At 35.6% G+C, this 21,895-nt stretch overlaps 1 protein-coding gene across 1 annotated transcript in view; it reads right to left on the bottom strand.

Annotated features, from left to right (window-relative positions):
- The window catches only part of LOC149807187 (DNA-directed RNA polymerase I subunit RPA1-like), a 125,458-nt gene that overhangs the window by 70,387 nt on the left and 33,176 nt on the right, over window positions 1-21,895 (bottom strand). Inside the window, exons 9-15 of the mRNA XM_089963294.1 lie at window positions 19,964-20,184; window positions 15,147-15,276; window positions 12,839-12,922; window positions 8,688-8,826; window positions 6,988-7,102; window positions 4,513-4,621; window positions 732-815 (exon numbers count right to left, since the gene is read on the bottom strand). Of these exons, the coding sequence (XP_089819420.1) occupies window positions 732-815; window positions 4,513-4,621; window positions 6,988-7,102; window positions 8,688-8,826; window positions 12,839-12,922; window positions 15,147-15,276; window positions 19,964-20,184 (882 nt within the window). The remainder of the gene's footprint in view (window positions 1-731; window positions 816-4,512; window positions 4,622-6,987; window positions 7,103-8,687; window positions 8,827-12,838; window positions 12,923-15,146; window positions 15,277-19,963; window positions 20,185-21,895) is intronic.

Here is a 21,895-nt window from a genome sequence, read left to right on the forward strand (position 1 = left end):
CATTTTGGATTTCATTGGGATTCGAACACAGTTTCATTAGGGCTTTTCATTACTAGGACTTCTAATTTTTAATTCCTGGATTATTTTTGGATTTGGTCTGTAAAACCCTAAGTTATTTTTCTCATTTTAAACCTGTTTTTTTAAAGGAAATAAAATATTTGTTAAAATTTATAAAGCTTGTTGTCTTCACTTTTTTCATGTTACTTCTGTAACAGCCTAAACATGTAACAACAGTAATAAAGTTGATGCATCAAACAGTTTAGTTGATCTCAAGGAATGTTTTAAAAAGAAAAAGGGATGGGAGATTCTTCATCACATGTGGTTAAGTATTCAATGGATTTTTAAATTCATAGTTCAGGGCAACAAGAAAATCCACTAAAATTGGTACCCCTCAAAAGTTAGCGAAACTGCAGTATCATAATCATGTGTTCATTTTCCTACACTGCAACAGTTTATGTAATGAACAGAAAATAATATTTCTATAGTATCTGTAATGATAAAAAAAAATAATAATAATTAACTCAACACAGGAAATGTTCTCGAATGACTGGAATGGGGCCTAGCCCATCATGTTGCAAAAGAAAAATCAGATCAATTGGGAATATCATTTTCATAATAGTTGAAATTGAGAATTCTGCATGGTTTCAAAATATTTTACATTGGGCTAAGAGCCTATTATTGTCTTTGCAATGCAAAATAAAATCTGAGAACTGTTAATGTGCTATGTTTACCTTCTCAGGAATTTTACTCTTTCCAATGAGTGTCAGAGGTTCCTTCCCCTCTGGCAAGAGGTTCAGAAGCAAAGTAGACACCACCTGAAAAATAGCCATTGAAACAGCAAATATACATTACTATACCCTGAGCTATCTATTTTTCACATGGTTTATTAGTGACTAGATATGCTAGAATACAGTGTTAGTCATGGGCTTTGTAGGAAGAAGCAAGTGGGTGGAGGCTGTTACTGCATCTGTATCAGTGCACACTTGATAACTATGCAATCATGTTACAAATCCAACCAATCAATGACTTTATCATGTTACAAATCCAACCAATCATGGACTTTATCATGTTACAAATCCAACCAATCAATGACTTTATCAAGTTATGAATCCAACCAATCAGTGACTTTATCTACTCATTTTCAAATGCATTTCATATTATCATATGAAGGTATAGATCCAAGACTTCATGACATGGAGAAATGAAACTCGGCAAAAAGTAGGATAAGTATGAGAATTGCAGTAAAGAGGGACCATGACACAAAAGTCATGGGTCTAATAAGAAAATAAAGAGTTTAATTGTCACCCATCTATTCAAGTAAAACAAAATATCCAATCAAAAATGTCTTTAATACATCAGAGCATCCATCGAAATGAAAATCTCTCTTAAACAGAGGTGTCTGTATGCAAACTGAAGTAGCACACAAAATGTATTTCCCATCCCCATTCCAAGCAAAAATGAAAATGAAAAAAAATATAACTTGTCAGAGGTGGGGTATATATGCTCAATGTATAGCAAACAAGAATTGCAAGGGGACATTCCATATGTGTACCAGTGTATTTATAGCAAACAAGCACCAATGTATTTTTAGCAAACAAGAATTGCAAGTGGACATTCCTTCTATGCACCAGAATATTTATAGCAAGTGAGAATTGCAAGCAGACATTTCACCAGTGCACCAATGTATTTATATCAAACAAGAATTCTGAAGGGATATTCCATCTATGCACCAATGTATTTATGTACCTAAGCTATTCTACAACATTTATAGAACACTTTGGATACATAAAGAAAACATTTTGCACCTGGAAGCTACCAAAACAATAAAAATTTGGCACAACATGTGCAAAGAAACATTCCTAAAATGTCTGAATTAAATGGGTTATGTAGATTTTAGAAATGTCACCCAATTTTCTACTCAGCTGCTACAGAAGTCACGCAGATAGTAAGGAAGCCACCATAAAACAACCCTTGACCACTGAACATCCCTATAAAGTTTAATTAAAACTGGCTCTGCAGTTTTAGTGAAAATAGTACAAATATTGTAAATGCAAACAGACACATGATTAACAATGGATGATGTTCAATGCACGATTCATACAAGACCATACCAGAATGCTGTGGGCAAAAATAAGGTTCACATAATATATACACTATAGAGAATATTCTGAAACCTAAAAAAGATGCCAAGGAAAGCTGTGATGGTTTAATATAAACAAACATTCATTGAAGAGATTGATGCTGTACTAGCCAAAAAGAATTTCCAAGATCTCAAGATAAGACTGTTTCATTTTTATAACTGCTCTTTGAGATTCTTTAGTACTAACAAGATTTTCCAGCTGGTTATCATATCAGACATGTAGAATATAAGAAAAGCACCAGTTTCATTTAGTACCAACTAGAAAATATGAGAAGCCTTTTGCTGAAAACCCCATGTTAATATTACCATCCATTCAGGAAGAGTATTGATAACAGAAGTTCTGGCCATGATGGATTTTAGATCAGCATCATATTCACTTAGGAAAAACCAGACACCATAAGAATCCTTTAAGTAAAAAAACCATGTGGATATGACTTCTCTTCAGGAAGAGAAGTCATAACAAGATTTACAAAATGGATGCCATGGTGACCATACTGGCTGTCAGATCAGCACCATTTTCATTTAAGACCAATGCAACATCATAAGAAATCTTTCTGGTGAAAACCTCATGTCAGTATGACCAAACATCAAGAAGTAACTTGTGCTAATAGATGGACAGATGGTGGCTGACAACAGACCATCCGATAGGCTCAGCTGGTCTATGACCAGTAGAGCTCAGGAGCTTTTAGCAATTCTCCAACATAATTCTTAACATATATCTAATATTTAATGAAATGGTCAAAATTTAATTTTAGTTTCAACACTTTCACAAAACTCTGAAACATCAAAAAAGAGATAGAAGCCAGATTTTACTATAGCCTTTAGAAAAAGGTAAGCTATTGGTAAAGTGCACAAAAGCAATGAACATTATTATATTTTTATATCAACATCTATATTTAACCATAACTGGGAACAATTCAAATCTGCCAGCCATTCATTGGTGTCGGTACGATGTTATGATTCTAACTGAAGAGTGTTTCATGATGGCAGATCTGACCTGGAAATCATACAACTTCAGAGACTCACACTGAACTTTAGATTTTGTACCAACCAATCAAAAAGATCTTTACACCTGTAACACAACTTCTGATTGGCCAAAAATGAAAATTTAGTTTTAAATCAAGCTCAGAATTTAATGGTCTCCAGACCTAATGCATTGTGTCCACAGTTGAGTGCATGTTACACAAAGGTAAACATCAGTGTATCTCCCAGGCGTGCAAAACTGAGGGTTAAAAAAAACCTTGGTGTCAGAACTGGGGGTCAAATAAAAAATGTGGAAAAATGTACTGACAAATTTTCATCTGACTTGTACTTTTTCAGCCTGAAATAGGATATTGCAACTTGCACAACTCTCCCTCTCTCTCTCTCTCTCTCTCCCTCCCTCAATCACTAAACAAACATACAAATAAACCAACATGCACAATTAACAAATGCATTGTCCATTCAAAGAATAATTTTATTGGTTCATTTTTCTTTTAAAGTCGTACTTTTAACAGTCTCCTTATAATATTTTTGAAGCAATATTATAAACACATTACATACAAGCCAATACAAAAAGCCTAATAAATCTTTTTAACAAACTGGAGTTAATTTACTGCCTGTCATAAAATGTGTACTATCATCAGTTTCATTGTACTTTGTCCTGGAGCAAATTTATCCAAAAATCAAGGAGGCTAATGATTTCTCCAGATATCTTGTGTTGAACAAGGGCAGATTTTTTAAAATTCTTAAACCCTAGTATGAAAGGATTATTCACTTTTGCAGTCTTCGCAATCACACAATCAGAAATCACACTGGTAATCCTAATGGATGTGCCATATTCCAGTCAAGGGAATTATTTTCTCCATTTCTCATTTAAGTTAGATCCACAGTTACTCTTTTGTGTTCAGCTTCTTTTACTTTCTTCGCTAATGATTTTTAGTGCATGACGTTTTAATCCGGAGATCACTTTCTAGTGCAACATGCATTGAGGTTAAACATCTCGATGACATCTTGCTGAGCTCGATGGAAATCGCGAGAAGCTCGCGAGATTAGGGTAAGCTACTCTGACATAACATTGCCTATGCTAGTCTGGTTCATTGTTTTATATGTTCCCTGCATTGCACTATGCTATACGAATAGAGGAGTGCAATGCAGGGAGCAAACAAAGCAGGAAACCAGTCAATGCCTATGCTCAAAGTATATACAATGCCATCCCTCATCCAATGCATTGGATATTAAATAAATCCTGATCACATTATGTGAATTTTTTGCATCAAAAAAATGCATGGCAACAAAATGTGTGCATCAATTTTCTCCAACATGTGTCCCTGACGCACAAATGTGCATAAAGGGAAACACTGGAACATGGTTAAAGAGACTGAAGAAATTACCTGTTTTCCTGACCAGAGTCTGAAAGGTTTCCAGATTGATGGGGATAGAAGGGTTACAGGGCCACACTTGTCCACTATAGCACTATACACCAGGTGGCAGTAATCATGCCTGGAAATCAAAAACTACTGAATTTGAGTTGGATATGTATGCATTAGAGATTAATGGCATGTCAGAACAATACTGGCTATATGGTGCTGATTCAATGTTACGTTTGAATAATGTGAAGATAAAGAAATGCAAACCCGCAAAAAACTTTAGGAAGATAAATCCTTCTAAATAATCATAAACTTGAAGTACTTCAAGATAAAAGAGAAAAAAATAAAGATGTTAACATTCTTTAAAGGGTACAGCATATAACAGATAAAGATAAAAAATAGAAAATCCTACAAATACTGGGACAAAATTTGTTATATGAACTGCATTTCCTTAAAAAGTTGAGGATTTTTTCAGGTGGTATAATCATCAAAAAGATTCCTAATTGAGTTCACATCACAAAACGTCTTGTTGGGTGGAAGTTGATACACTCAACAAAAATGTGTTCCCAAGGTTTTACACTCAAGAGAGTTGATATTCAATGATTTTTCAAGACTTTATAATGATTTATAGACGTTTTCAAGGAGTATTTTTTTATATAAAGGAAACAGAACTTTATCTATGCTACCTTGCTTATCAATGCAAAGTAGGAGAAAAACAACTACAATAAATTTGTCACCAATATAACAAGGAGATGCTACTCCATCTGGTAATACTCATGTTGTGCCTCATTTGATCCAACCAATTTTATCTATTTTTACTTATTATTTTTGGAAAATATGAAAATTTCAAAAATTCTGATTTTAAAAAGTGATTATATTTTATTCAGAATTAATATTTTTTATTCCCTCAGATAAATTCTAAGAGTTTGGGAAATGTTCCAATCGACTTAAGGACTTTTTAAAGAAAAAACCAAATGTTTTCAAATTGCAATGAGCTTTTGAGGCAAACTCTCAAATTCAAGGATTGTTCAAGGTTGTAGGATCCATAGTTAAACTAGCAAATTATGCAATCTAGTCAAGGTTAACGTTTCATGAGGTATACAGGAGTCATGTGGCATCCTATAACATCACTGTTCTACATAGGGTATGCCAACAATCAATGATGGGCTTTATGTTTCAAAGCTTGTGTGTGGAGCTGCTTGTGTTGGAGTTTGAGATTTTGTGTCAGCCATTCACAAATGATGTTACCTCTATAACATCATTTTTGCCTGGTTCAGTGTGAAAACAAAACTTAAATTAAAACTCTACTTCAGTCTCAAAGTTCCAGTTTTTTGATCACCAGACCAAAATCTATAATAGTCTGAAGTACAACAGCTACAGCTTTGTCAAAACTGCCCCAGGTGAAGATTTTGCTTTTGTCTATGGAACAAAAATACAATACACAACAGCCGACTAAAGTCCCACTTGATTGATTTCATGACATTTCACTTTCATAAACTTGTCCTTCACATGATGGTCATGGCACAAATTGGATGTTGGTAACTGAGGTGGCTTGATAACAGATCAGAAAATTAATATTTTTTAAATTTAAATGAATCAGCAGCAGCAGAGACATTTTCGTTTTTTTCCCTTTAAAATTGATTACAACATTCAACAATCCTTCAAAAGAACTCTCTGGTTCTATAAAATAGGCAATCTGAAGAAAAACAACTGAATCATTTGATCCAAAGCATGGAGTTGGAATCATCTGATTCTTGTTGTTGTTGCTGTTGTTGTTGTGGGGTTTAATGCCATTTTTCAGCACACGATAGGCTATGCATGGCAGCCAGTATTAATGGTGGAGGAAGAACCTGGTAAAGCACCGGGAAGAACCAGCAAGTATATTCAAGGACACAGTCAATGTTTGGTTGCAATTCAAACATTCAAGGACATGAAAATGGATTTCTAAACCCAAGAACATTCAACGATATTCAAGATGCATATGAACATATGTAAAGAGCATTTCACCCCTTAAGCTAAATCTGCTTGAATTTACAAGGCAGAAAGTAAAGTGTAAATGAAAATTTATAATACAGATCTGTGACTATGACCCTGACGATACGACTCCAAATGTGGAATGAGACACATCTTGTGATGATTACATACAAGTATACTAAGTTTCATTCCTTAATCAAAAATTAGATTAAAGTTATACAACAGAAATGAAGGTGTGACCGATGAATGGACAGATGGATGGAAGGATGGATGGACAGAAATGCAAATATGACATCCCCAATTTTCATGAAAAGACTGGGGATACTACTTTTTTATATATAAAAAGGATCCAAAGGAAAGATAAAAATTAAACTATATATAATTATGTTCAAATATCATATTAATAACTGGTATTTATTAACAGAATGATCTGACAAGAATGTGTGATATACAATGTAGTGATGAACAAATTCTGACAACATTTTTGCATTTTGCATCATTATATGCTGAATTAATTGTACTTGCCTATTAAAGAATCGCCCCCTGATTGTGAGGGAGACCCCTGAGACCATGTGATCCTGAATAAGACCTGCCAGTGGAGTTCCATCCTTTGGCACCAGGTACTGATGGTCTGTGCATGCTGAAATACAAACACATATATGTGCCATGAAACCCACTGCAGTGGATATTTCAATATTAAGGACATATAACACCAGTATAATAAACCATTTTTCTTTTCCCATAAATATCTCACTTCTGTATATAGAATAATTGTCCTGCATGTCCTTTATAAACAGGTTCCAAAGAATAGTAAAACCTGTCTGGCAGACACCTTTACATTAACAAGATAAATGTACAAACCCTTTTCTAATCTCTTTTACATAATAATCCTTGAAAATAAAGCATACCTGTCAATAAGGAACAAAATATTGTGATCACTTAAGTGTTCTTTATAAAAAGGTTGTCAGAGTATTACTGAGATCACCAACTCTCTCATATGAAAAGATTCATATGATACCATAAATACCAACTATGTACCTTGCATTTGTACACTTACTTTATAAACAACTCTGTCCTTAACATTTCTGTGCACTTACTTTATAAACAACTCTGTTCTTAGCATTTGTACATTTACTTATAAAAGCATGCAAGGATAGAACCTTATTTCCATGCCAAGAAGCAAATGCACAACACACAATTTTCATCATTAAAGCCCCAATACTGCCATTATGTGCAAAAGGTCATATATGCCAAATCATCTAAATAAATAAAAAATCTTGACAGATATTGGTTCTAAACATAGTTGGGTGCCATTAAAACTAGATAATATCAATATTTAATCACATTATAAGCCATGTAATCTGGCCATTTTTCACATGCATTTGAATTAATCCAGTGTTGATCAGTAACATATATGGGTCAAACAATATCACCTAAAAGCTGGAACACAAGACTTGATGACATCCCCATTTTAAACAGAAGAAGCCAATACCAGACATGTGGGACATGGTAGATGATCCTAATGTGATATGCTATTTCCATTTTGCAGTTCTCAGCCAGGCATTTACGAGAACTCTTTCTTTAAAGGCATAACTGACATACATTATTTTTACAATTCTGTGTTGTATGCTTACCAATTAATAATAAAGTCATCCAAAGATGGGTTTGTCTTTAGCCCAAGTTTGCCTTTCAAAGTATTCCAATGCCCTAGCTGATCATCAATATTCATGAGTCTTTTTTTTATCTAATGCATGCCTTTTCTTCCCAGATCTGATTTTAAAAAAGTGAGCCTACCTCTTCTCATTCCCTCTTGAATCATTTTGTCTGCCATGTGTGAATATTGTAATTGTTACTTGATAGGTCACTAACGGAATTTGTCAAATGTATAACATCACTACTTTCGGAGTAATCCCGAAAAAAAGATGGAATTTCGAGTGACTTCAGTAACTAAATTAAGAGGTGGCACCTCTTAATTCCAAAATGATTATCTGAACATTGTTTTAACCTAGCATCCTACTTATTCCAAACAATGGTTAATGTCAGATAGTCATTTTAACAAATCATTTCCTTTTTTCCAAACTTTACTTAGATTGGAAGAATGGTGAAATTTATGAAAAATGGTGGCATCGGGACTTTAAGGTTCTCTGCATGTTTTTCTCTATAATTCACTTAAGAGAAGAAATGTAACAAACTGGAAATACCTAACTCAGTGACTAAATTCTTACCAATATTATAGGCCTCAGACCTGCCAATTTCATTTTGGGGGAAGTGAGCATTCATTTCATCTCCATCAAAGTCAGCATTATATGCCTTGCAGTTGGAATAATGCAACCTCAGTGTCTTCTCTTTGGGAAGAACACGTGCCTGAAAAACAACGAAGAAGTTCTGTTTTACAAGCCACAAAAAAGCAAGCAGCAGTAAGATGACAACAAAATTATCAAAATATGAAACATGCAATAAATTCTGAAACACCATCCACAAAAATATGTTTCCCACTTGTACAACCTTAGGAGAATAGGTAAGAGGAGTGAGTTAAATCCCTTTACCCCCAAAAAGGCACTATCTCTGATTCCCCAAGTTACATGAAGCTGTTTCAATTCTAGAATAGTGACTACATATGCCAGATGTGGATAATATGGATGCCACCTCCACTAACCCAGTGGATGTTGAGTGGCCAAGTCATCATGAAGCTGCTGAATGACTAGGAAAGGTATAGGTCAAACTGCAGCCTTCATAATGAATGGTCTCTGAGGTACAAGCTAGAGAAAGTCATCTTTGCACTCCATCCCATGGCTTGGAAAACATCACAAGGTAACACTGTTACCTGAATGCTATGCAACTGCCCTAACTTCATGAACCAAAATGCATTTAGTCTTGGGATAATTCTGTATATGCCTAGCAAATAAACCACCATATCCAGGATGATAAAGCCACAGCCGAAATTTTGACTGTTCCTTCCTTCAGTGCTTAAATGATTCCCCTCATTGCACTGGCTCTGTTGCCACTTCTGGTACCACCTTTAACCCCTTATGGTGTCTTTTTTTGGTCTATATAGCCCCATTCATGGTCATGAAACATGTCTGAAATTGTTGTATAGTAACGTTTTATAGTGATGAGTACCAGCCTTGAAAAGCCATTGAGAAAGTTAGCTATCTGTGGTATCATGATTTTAATCAGTTTTCTGTTTTCACTTGAACCAATGGGAGAACACTCTCCACTTTCGCCCATATGTTTTTTGAAAGACAGACCTTCATACCAGAGTGATTCTGTCCACCACTAGTTCTGAGAAATGTATACACCTGAGGGCTTATTAGATAGGATCCAGAAATGTAAATTCAACAGTTCTGGATTTGGATGAAGCATATGCAATTGACGTTACTTAAGCAGGTGAAGAAGACTACAATTTTTCTTGGAATTTACACTATCTGGCTTAATAGTTAATTGTCCATGACTTTTCTGCACTTGAGGGACATAACCAGGATCAGACAAGACTCTTGATTCCTTTGCTCTCTGCAAGACATCTGGAATAAAAGGGATTGAAGGGAATATGTATGCATCTCAATCATTCCAGTTCATGGAAATAATGTTGACTGTCCAGACCTTTGGACCTGGAACTGGGAAGACTAGAGTGGAAAAAGCTGGAAAACTTCCTATATGTGCAGAAGACTGATTCTTCTACATAGATTCTCAGACTGAGCAAGGATGATGGAGCTTGTAAGCACAATCCCCTCATTCAGCAAAGAATGGGGTAACACAGAAGCCTCCTTTGTTTCATGTGACAAAGTTGGGGAAGTCTACTGAGACATGGCAGACTAGATTGAGAGTCAGACTATAAGGGACACATTAATATAAAGATGATCACTATAGGCATTGTCAATGTTCTGGGGATGGTAACAAGCATCTGGGACTGTACTGTAGCCACAACCAGAAGCAGATTGGATCATGCTGGAGCTGTTTAATATAGAAGTCATGGCAATGGACTGACATGGGTTTATGACACTGGGCCAACTGGACTCCATGCTGGCAATGGACTAACATGGGTCTCTAATGTCCTCAACCAACATGGCTCTGTCATGGCAATGGACTGACATGGGTTTGTCATGGTACCGCTTCTACAAGGATCAATCATGGTACAGGGCTGATATCAATAAGTAATGGCACTGGGCCAACATGGTCCATCATGTCAGTGAGCAGACCCAAGTCCCTCATGGTACTAAACTGAGTAAAGGCCATCTGTTTTTCAGTTTTCAGTTTTCTCATTATTGTACTGATGCTGAGATAGGGTACTGACTGCATTCAATCAGCTTCTGATTGCATAGTCCAGTCATGACTGAGGTTATACTTATTTGATGCCAGTGTCAGGATCATGGTAGTGAAATGGGGCAGAAAATATTATGTCATTGCAACTGGTCTCTCCATGCATCAGTTAAGGTCATTTAAGAGCTAGTATTGACAGCAGCCAATCAACATCATGATGGGCTATTGTACTAAGTTAAAGTTAGTCCTATTAGCATCACCAATGAAAATCTGTTCAAATCATGGAGGAGAAGGCAGGGCTGTATCTGTATGGGACACCAAGATGATATGGCCCCTTTGCTTTGCTTAAAACCAGTGGGATCTCCACTGTCTCAATCTCCACCTGTAGAAGCTGTTTAATGTGGCAAAGGCAGCAATAAAGCTGATGGCATCCTCATTCTTGATGGTGCATTTCCTCACCTTCCCACTAGCCTGAGTTCATTTTCTGGACAAGCTGGCTGCCCACTGATTTCATTTATGTGTAAATGTTTTAAATATGACTTGCATCACACTCCTTATATTTCTGACATGTGGCATTGCTATCTTCCACCAATTTAAAGCATTTGTACTCAGTACATTTAGTCCTGCCCACTCAGTGATAACTGTAAGTATGAGGAGAAAAACAATATCCTAAACATGTGAAATCTCTCAAGTGCCATGTGAACTTACTCTGACGATGATGACAGTGATGAGCACAAATATCTAAAATAATCACAATAATGACCCTATGGTATGTAATTACTAAACAATGGGTGACAGAATTCATATAATAGGTCGAGAGCAATTTAAATGAACATACTACCAACCATTTGGCAGATTATCACAATGGTGATATGTATTGCACAGGACAAAGTTAAACCAAAAAAGTAAGAATCTTCGCCATGACAGAACTGAGACAGAAATATAGCTGGAGTACAGCCCTGTGTGAAAAAACTTCCCAGAATTGCTCCAAAATGTGAAAAAAGTACAAACTGAAAATGACTTTGTGAGGTTTCCAAAATAGCATGCTTCATAGCTGAAGCAAAAGTTGTAACTTAAGTATATGACCAAGCCTATAAGGGGAGAGCACTCTTGCTTTACTCCCACCTAAGGGGGCACATGTTTCAGCATTTTTGTTGCTAAATACTAGCTTGGGAGGGATGGATTTGTGAGGAAGTGATTATACTCATATTATGATTGGGTACATACTGAAAGAAAATAAGATGTGCCATTTCAGAGAAAAGTTTTCTATTGTGTATTCCTGTGGTATTATCGTCGAGCAACATATTGGAAGAAAACAGGATATACAATTTCCTGAGAAAAGCTTTCCAATGTTCTACACTTGGGATTATTGGATGTAGCAGAACTAGAAATATATCTGTGTAACACATGTGCCCTCACCAATATATTGCAATGGAAGAAATCTTGGTGCAAGAAACTAGCATGGAACTACCAAAAAATACAAGGTGGATTATACAATTACATAAAACTTCGTCAGCTTGATGGATGATAATGCTTATAAATGCTGCAACAAGTTTAGCTGTATAATGATGAATGCGCATGATGCAGAGTTTGAACGGCTGATGCAGCCATTCTGTGAATTGCTGAATTATGACATGCTGATTTAGACTTGAGAGTTCTGGCACGTCAATCAACTTTACTTAGCATTTCCTTATTTAATTACAAACAGCCATGAGACAGATGAATCACTAAGGCCTAGTGAGCGTATTTACATTATGATGGCTGACATGTGGGAATTGCTTCCAAGAACTAGACTTATGGATATGTTACAAGCTGAATAATAGAATATCCACACACACCCGAAAATGGTTTCATTTTGAGCAAATTCAGAATTTCATACATTTTAATGCATTAAAAAGGATGTTCTGATGCAGTGAAGTTTAAGATGGGGTGAAAAGCAAACATTGGAATCATGAATCTAAAACTTAAGCTCAAACAAAGAAGTTATATGGTTTTCTGGTGAGACTGAATGGCTGGAAGAACTGGTTTCCTGGTGAGACTATGTGGTTAGAAGACAAGTTTTCCTGGTGAGACTAATTTTCCTGCTGAGACTATGTGGTTGGGAGACCAAGTCTCTCACCTTGTGTGCCTGTATACTTGGGCGATGAAGTGTGGGTTGTCTGTTTAGCAGCAGAATATCACCATTCTTCAAATGGCGGTAAACCTGAAAAAGAAAATTCCACACATACTAAAGCAAGACTCAAAGAACAGCTAACCATTCTTCTAAAATGCTAATCACGCAAAATGTAGATATTGTAATAGCTGAAAACTCATACAGTTTTGCCAACTAATATTTATTCAAAGCCTTATCAAGCAAATACAAGCATGTTTTCTCCAGTGGAATCTAATGTTAACTCTGGTAATGAAAGAAGAGCACTCTGACTTTGCCCTTTTCATTGTCAAAGTCTCTTACACAGACTGGGTACAACATTTTGTCATCATAATCACTACTCCTGTCTGTTGCAATAATAAATGGCCCAATTTTCATGGCTTCTGCAATTTTAAGTGAAGTATCCACTGCTAAACAGTTAACAATATTAGATGATTTCGGTCTTGCACATGCATATTTTCTGCAATTTTGGAACCAGGAAACATTAGTTTGAACAAAGGACCAATGTAGTCTTGTACCACTAGGGGTAGTCCGTGTTCTATTAAGAACTCAGTACATAACGCCTCTGCATTTAAAAAATTTGTGTCCACAATTTAGTTCTGCTGTAAAAAAGAAGTCACCTTGGTACTGGAGTTAGTAAAATGAGCTAATTCAAGGTTTCTTTGTTTAACCACCATGACCAATATTAAAATCCTTTCCACACAGCCTGCAAGGGGCGTGAAGCTGCCCTAGAATGGAACACTGTATTGTCATGTATTCATCTCTGAATCGATTTTTCGTCTTTTCCTAATCCATCTGTGAAATTATTTGAAAAACATTTTTGCTCTAACACATGCATCAACTTGACTTTAAGCACCAAATACCTAGTCTGGTTCTGTACGAGATATGAATTAGAACAAAGAATCTGTGAAAAAAGATTAAAAGTTAGAAAACCAGTCTGTTCTCTCCTAACTAAGGTCTCACTGGATAGTTTTGTATTTTGACACCCCCCTAATTTTTAAGGTAGAAGGCATGAACCTAATTATCACAAGCCTAGCATTTATAAATTCACACGTAAGCTAAATCTATAATGTGGTTTAGATTTACTTTGAGTTAGGCTTGGAAATAGGTTGGCTTGTTGGTGACTACCTGTCACAGTTAGATGAGCATGAGAGATCAAATGCGTAACTTGGGCTGCAAATGAGCTGCCGACTTGGCTTATGTATTTATGTGTGTCTGCTACAGAGGTAAATATCTAAAAATCTAGATGGTTGAGGAGTGATGAAAAGTATGCTAATTTGTTATAGTACTAGTGAACTTTATTCATGCATAAGGCACATACTGATTCTTTTAGCTCCCTTGTCACAGAAAAATATTCAAAATAACTATTTCTTGTCAAAAATGAATGTAAAATTTAGGGGTTGGTGGCAGTGTTGGTTCAGTATAAAAACCACCAGTTGCATCATGAATTAACCTGATTACTGCAGTCAAAATCTCACATGTATGCTTTCTACAAAAATCATTAGTTTGTTTTTATTTGTATCTTCAGTGTAAAATTATTCTCATTTTTCTGTAATTGGTCATTGTCGTATGAAAATTCACCAGATAAACTGTCCAGTGAGACCTAAGCCATACAGCTAATATAAATAGAAACTGAGGTCAAAAGTTTAAAAGTAGAAACCAGCATGGTTCTTGGAAATAGGGCAGCTGCTATAAATAGAACATAATACTGTTAGGAAAGTGTATGCAAGTCTCTGACAAGCGTATTCTTATGTCATAGTTACACAGAAGCTGTCTTTTCTAGAATACGGTCTGTGGGATTAATGGGATGTTAATAAAAATCAGAAAACAAATTAATTTTTGGGGGGAGGGGGGATATATCCTGAAAACACGTAAACCAAATACATTTATGCGTAAGGCATAATTTAGTGAGAGAAAAAAAACATAATGATTATGCCAAAAGCGTAATGGTTGGCATTATGTTAATATGACATACTCATGATTAGGTGTGATTAGCACGATTTGAGTGGGACATGGTTCCAATTGCTAGCCTACTCAAACTACAAAACAATAAGGTTGCCTCAAGCCTCAATTCACTCACATTTAAGTGCATTCTCATATATTCAACACCAGTCGGCAATACAGGACAACTTGAACAAATAGTTTCTTACTAATGCTAGGTGATATTTAAGGCAACTTTTCATCCTAGTCACCATCAAGGACAGTCTATGTGATTCTGAATTTAATATCGACCCATAGTATGCCACTAAAATAACACAAACTTAATCAAATTATTTACCTTTTTAGCCCCAAGAATAGACCTTTCAGCTGTACCTGGGGTGAGCAGCTGTTTAGCAATGGACTCCCTCTGGGTCCTGTCTCTGGTCAGTATCACTTTGGAACCATCCTCATTGATAACAAAACATGCTCTGTGGGATGTGTAAGTAAAATCATAATATTATATTAGTTTGGGCATGATGCTGCATCCAAATTTGCATCAGCATAAACCTTTATTTACAGAAATTTTGAATATCAACTAAAATGTTAAAGATCAATTTTAAATTAAGCATCATCATATAAGGATATATGTACTGCCAATGAACAAAGTGCAAATTTTGCTTTTCTTGTAAATATGCTGATTTCACTATAATTTTTTTTTAAAATTTGATGTAAGTAAATTCATTGTGTTCTACAATATAATATGTTGTCTTCCCTGATTGAACTGGATCTAGTTTCAATATGTGCAATAAATTGAAACATGCTCTCTACAATTTATTTTGGCAGTCAGAACTAAACTTCTGTTGATAAGCCAAAGTTTGGAGAAGATAGGCATTCAGGGGCCATAACTCTTCTAAATGACGACCAGGAATGCTGAAAAACCAACTCATTCAAGGTATTCATCAACATAAAGGTGCATAATAACACTGGCTGAAATGCAATATTCCTTAGTATAGTTGTTGCAGAAGCAAAACAAGGACAATGGGCAATTAGAGACATAATTCTTGTAAATGATAATTTGAAAAACTTGAAATGAAACTCATTCAAGGTATCATCAATCATCAACATAATCCTGCATGCCAATCATGGCTGCAATGCAACCAAGCTTAGTGAAGTAATGATGCCATAACTCTTGAAATAATGTCATTTAATGCTGCAAATCAATTCCATTCAAGGAATCTAAATTTACATACCAAATGTGGTTGAATTCCAAACAATGTTGGGGACATTGTTTTATAGAAACTGTAGTCATGATGACAAGCAATCCTGGGACCGTAACTTTTCTTGAAACGAAACAAAATCTACATAAGGCACATGTAAGTCTATGAAACAATGTTTATACTAATCTGTAGCAGAATATGTTAATGGTTCATAAGCTGTATCAGTTATAATTAACATCCTGTATGAAGATATGAAGTTAATGGTTAAGTGCCACAACTTGATCCAAGATGGAGTTGACAAGACAAAACCCATAAAAAGGAATTAAACAAGTCTTGAGACCATGTACACACCAAATTACATCAGAATATGTTGAATTTTGGTTACAAGGGTCTGCTGTAGTAAAGATGTAACAGTGATGGAAAAAAGATAATAATTCCATAAAAATTGGACCCCAAAAGTTGGTACATTTAAATGGCACATCTACATGTGACAAGCAATTTATCTGCCAAATGGCATCCAATCATGTATAAAGGTTACAGAGCTCAGGTGGCTGCAAGAAGGGTAAATGAATAACAGATGGATGGATGGATGGATGAATGGAAAAGATAATTATTATACACCTAGAATTAAAGCACACAACCAGACCCCATAGACAAGAGATGTACCGTATAAGCCAGTCAAGGGCTAAAAAACCTCATAGTTTTCATTTTCATGTAAAAATATTTTTAGCAGAAACACAAGCATGGAAAATTCCAAAATGAAGCCCTTTGTTGGCATGCCAATGAATCAAACATATTGCCAGTGTATTTTTCAGTTAAAAAATTTGGCTACTATATGTGATATTCTAGCACCAAACAACCTAATGAGCATAAAAATACCAGGAAGCGAATACAATTTTCCTCAATGGTTAAAATATGTTTTGAGCTGGGGATAATTAATAATAGCCCGTGACCAGTTCGGAATTTCAAAGGCATTATTCTTTTGAAAATTCTGCAAAATTAAGACCTAGAGAGAGTCTTCATCTCTAGTACCTCCCTGGATTGTGCCACTGCAATGCAAGCCACTTGATTTGATTGAAGAAATTAAACTTCATTCTATTTTCAAGCTTACAAGGCAACTGTTTCTGATCAAATTAGAGAAATCAAAGTATTGAAAGTACTATGGTGAAGAAATTTTTAATTCAAACAATAACAAGAGTACCATGAATGACATGGACCAACACCATGTTTAACAGCCTTCTATGTAGGCACTATTAAGGCATGGTCATTTCTGGACATTAGTGATCAATGGGTCTCAATGACCTTTTGATGCAAATATTGATGGGCTTCTTCCTTATCCCAAATGCAAATTACCCACAAAGTTTGGTACCAGTGTGTAATGTATAATTTTTCTTTTATCACACTGACCTTGCCTTTTGACCTTTAGAACTATAAATCAATAGGCTTTTTCAGTACCCAACATGCAAGCTCTCCACATAGTTTGGTCCAGTTATACCTCTCTCGATAACTTGTGTACGACAAAGTAAAAAAAAAGCAAGGAATCATGTTACTGATGAATCTCTGATAATTTAAGTAGGGCATGACAACAAAGCTGGACAATGGCAACAAGAAGACATGGTGGTGGGAAAATTTAGACCTTGGAAAGAATATGGATGTAAAGTTTCATGGCAATCCTCCAGGTAGTTTAAGAGGAACAGCAATAAAATCTTGTGCTAAAGGCCTTTCTGGTCTATGACAGGTAGAACCCCCCAAAAAACAGATCTTCCAATCTAAATGGACTTTCCTAAAATGAACTTTCTTTAAAAGGACAGCAAATTAAAATGCAATAATCATTATTCACACTAGTTTGTTGACTCAAATCTGAGCTCATAAAGACACTTTAGAACTCATTTACCATACATATATCCTAAAATTGGCACAGATAGGATATGTGTGTGTGATTTGGCTTTTTAATGTAGCTTTAACAATTTTTCAGTCATATTGCTACGATGTCTGCAGTGTGACAGTTTATAGTGATGTCTAGCACTGGGGCATCACGCCACAGACTTGTAGCATGATGTCCCACCCAGTCACATTATCCTGACACCATGCCGACCAGTCCTAACACTAAGCTCTTAATGCTGAGCGCCAAGCGAGACAGCTGTTAGTACAATGTTTGTAAATCTTTGGTATGACTCAGCCGGGGATCGAACCCATGACCTCCCGCATCCAAGGCAGATGCTATAACCACTAGGCCACTGGACAGATAGGATTTAATGGATTACCTAGTCAACTTGGCCTGTAGTTTAATTAACTGTAAAGAAAACAACAAAGATTGTATTCTACCAATAAGGGTGTGATTTTTTTTAGCCTTTATGTTGATTCTTAGTCTATAAGCACTTAGCGAGCCCTGGCTGGAAGTTTAGTCATCAATTTCAGACAATAACATGGTAATGTCAAGAAAAGGTTTAATAATGAAAATGGTGACTCACAATTTGTTCATCTCACTTTGACAAAAGAAGCTAACAAACTTTTCAGTGCACATATAGGTTTTCCCTGTATTCTCAAATGGTGTCTACCAGGGGAGGTAAATAAAACACCTAATTATCAACAGGGTCTACTATAATGTTAGAACCTTACCTGTGAGGGTTCTGTGTATTATTGTTGCCAAATTGTAGTATTAGAACCCAAAGCCAATGGCTGAGAAGTCACAATGGCATAGTTTTTATATGGTAGGATTATTCACCCTGACATGTATCCATGTTGCAATTTTCATAAGTGACAGGGAAACAGGATATAAAAAATTGAGGATGCAATTAACATATTGGCACAACAAAAGGTCACTCAAGTACAATGACCTAGTTTTATCTGGTTGAGTTACCCTTGAGTGTAGTTGAAACAAGGCTGAAGATATAACGGATATAACGGATATAACAAAAAAAGTCACTCTTCGATAATTACACTTGTGTCGTACCAACCTAGTTTTTTATGGTTAAGGTACTTTCTTTGAGATGCAATCACATTCAAATTTTCATGAGTTTGTTAAAATAGAGTCCAAGACATTGAGTATGTAGCTGATGAATAGCTGAAAATACAAAACCACTCAACCATGAAAAGTTGGTCACAATTACCTAGTTCAGTATGGCCAAGTTACTTCATGTGGAGATGTATCCACATACTAGTTTTAGTGTGAACATGGAAAAGGAGCTAGTATAATAAGAATGCAATGAAGCTGAAAATAAAAATGACACAAGCACAAAAATTTTGTCACAGTGACATAATGTTGTTGTTGTTGTTGTAGGGTTTAACGCCATTTTTCAGCACAAGATAGGCTATACATGGCGGCCAGTATAATTGGTAGAGGAAGAACCCTGGAAAACCCCAGGAAGAACCACCGACCTACAAGAAGCTACTGGCAGGCTTTCTCACGTACCCACGTTAGCCAAGCCTGAGACTCGAACACACGCAGACAGAGGTGAGATGGCAGTGATCTGTAACGGTAAGCGCTTTAGACCACTTGGGGCCCCCAGTGACATAATGTAGGTCTGGTTCAGTTTCTTTCATCAAGATGTATCTAAATACCAATTTTTAGGTAAAGATCAAATAAAGTTCAAGATAAAGATGAAAGGGGATAATAAACAAACAACTGAAAATATGTCTCTCATGCAGAAAAACTGACTTATTTATGACTGAATTACACATGATGAATGTAGTTGACATAGAGTCCAATATGTTGAGGATGAAGTGAACAAAAAGCTGAAAACCCTAGTCATTCAAGTGTCTTTATAGAACTGAATATGAACTTTAAAAATAGCCTTACCTTCAAGACATGGTAACAAGTTCAACAACCCAGCTTAAGCCAGTGGGACACAAATATGTTTTAAGTTTTTCTATAGTTTTTAAATAATTTTTAAATTAATTTGCTGCAAATGGGTATAAAATGTCATTGGCATGCAGAACAGCTAGCATTATATTATACCCTGGATGGACATCAGGACCATTGATAACTGCCTGGCGCAGTTCTTTGACATTCCATGGGGTAACAGGCTGGGGGTATGTCAGGCGCTTGGCAAACACCTCTGGGATACCTATTTCATTGGTGCTGATGCAGGGGTCAGGGGAGATTACTGATCTGGCAGCATAGTTAACTCTCTTGCCCATCATGTGCTTTCTCAAAAGACCTTCCTTCTTCTCAAGGATCTATAAAGTCGAGATAGAAAATGCATATGCATGAACATGATAAACTAAAATATCCTAGCATATAGTCAAAATTAAAAATACATATCAAGTCGAGGCCATCTGTAAGGCTGGCATGGGTATAACAGCAAGATTCTAAAACAGTGGTAAGATACTTTAAACACCAATGTTTGAATTGCCTATTTCTTGTTTATATGGAAATATTGTTTTGATATACAATAAGATATTTATGTGTGTGTGTGTGTCATTTAGATTTTTAACGTAGCTTTAACAATTTTTCAGTCATATCGCTATGATGTCTGCAATGTGGCAGTTTATAGTGATGTCTAGCACTGGGTCATCATGCCGCAGACATGTAGCATGATGTCCCACCCAGTCACATTATCCTGACACCAGGCCGACCAGTCCTAACACTAACCTCTTAAAGCTGAGCGCCAAGCGAGGCAGCTGTTAGTACCATTTTTGTAAGTCTTTGGTATGACTCGGCCGGGGATTGAACCCAAGACCTCCTGCATCCGAGGCGGATGCTCTAACCACTAAGCCACTGGAGCGGTACAATAAGTTATTTATGAAAGATTTTGTGATGGCAACCATGCAGTTTGATGCTGCAATGGCTGATATTTGTCAAAATATTTTACAAAATTACTTGAAGCCAACTCTCATGATTTTAAACGTACTCTTACAGATTTAATTTAAATGTACTCTTAAAAATGTAATTTTAAATGTACTCTTAAAAGTATAATTTTAAATGTACTCTTAAAAATGTAATTTTGAATGTACTCTAAAAAATATAATTGTAAATGTACTCTTAAAAATTTAATGTTGAATGTACTCTTAAAAATGTAATTTTAAATGCACTCTTAAAATGTAATTTTAAATGTACTCTTAAAAATATAATTTTAAATGTACTCTTAAAAATGTAATTTTGAATGTACGTTTACAGATTTAATTCTAACTCGGAAAGTTATACTTCAAGACAGATTTGTCAGACAAGTGAACTCAATGTCTGGCCACCTAGTGAAAAAACAAGCCAAAATGAAGTTTACAGGTACACTTGTTATAATCATAGCTACCAGCAATGTGAGTATACACCAAATGTTGTCCATGTCAAGATTACTCTTAGTACTGCAGTAAATTTAAGTTTTAAGTGCATTAAATGATGTTTTGTGTGACAAAATATCGTCTTAACATCGAGGTAATCAAGGTGATTGGTAAAAGTGTCTATCAATTGTGCACAATTCCTTCTTCATATATAACCAGAACACAAATGACATATGATACCCCAACAACATAAGGGAAACACATACAGTGTGACCCTGCTATAGCATGTGTTATAGACACAAATTTGTATATAATATGATTTTGGTGTGGCTCCCAAACTTTTATATTCATGTATTTTTCTCATACACAGAATATTTTGTTTTCTTTCTTAAAAGTATGAAAAGTAACATGTACAAAGTTTATTATCATTTTGGGGAAGAGATTGTGAATGAATTCTAGAACAAGATGATCGTGATGTGGCTCATGCAATATTATGTATATATATTTTTCTCATATACAGAGAACAAAAAATTTTCTTAGAAGTACAAAAAATAACATGCAAAAGTTTATTCAGTGATCAGGCTGGCTTTACCAATGTCACAAACTGTGAACCATTTTCCTTACTAGCAAAACAATGTACCATCTGGGAACTTTTTTTTGGCAACATTATTGA

This window comes from Sinohyriopsis cumingii, chromosome 1, assembly GCF_028554795.1.
Source record: "Sinohyriopsis cumingii isolate HCF-2022 chromosome 1, ASM2855479v2, whole genome shotgun sequence".
Taxonomy (NCBI): domain Eukaryota; kingdom Metazoa; phylum Mollusca; class Bivalvia; order Unionida; family Unionidae; genus Sinohyriopsis; species Sinohyriopsis cumingii.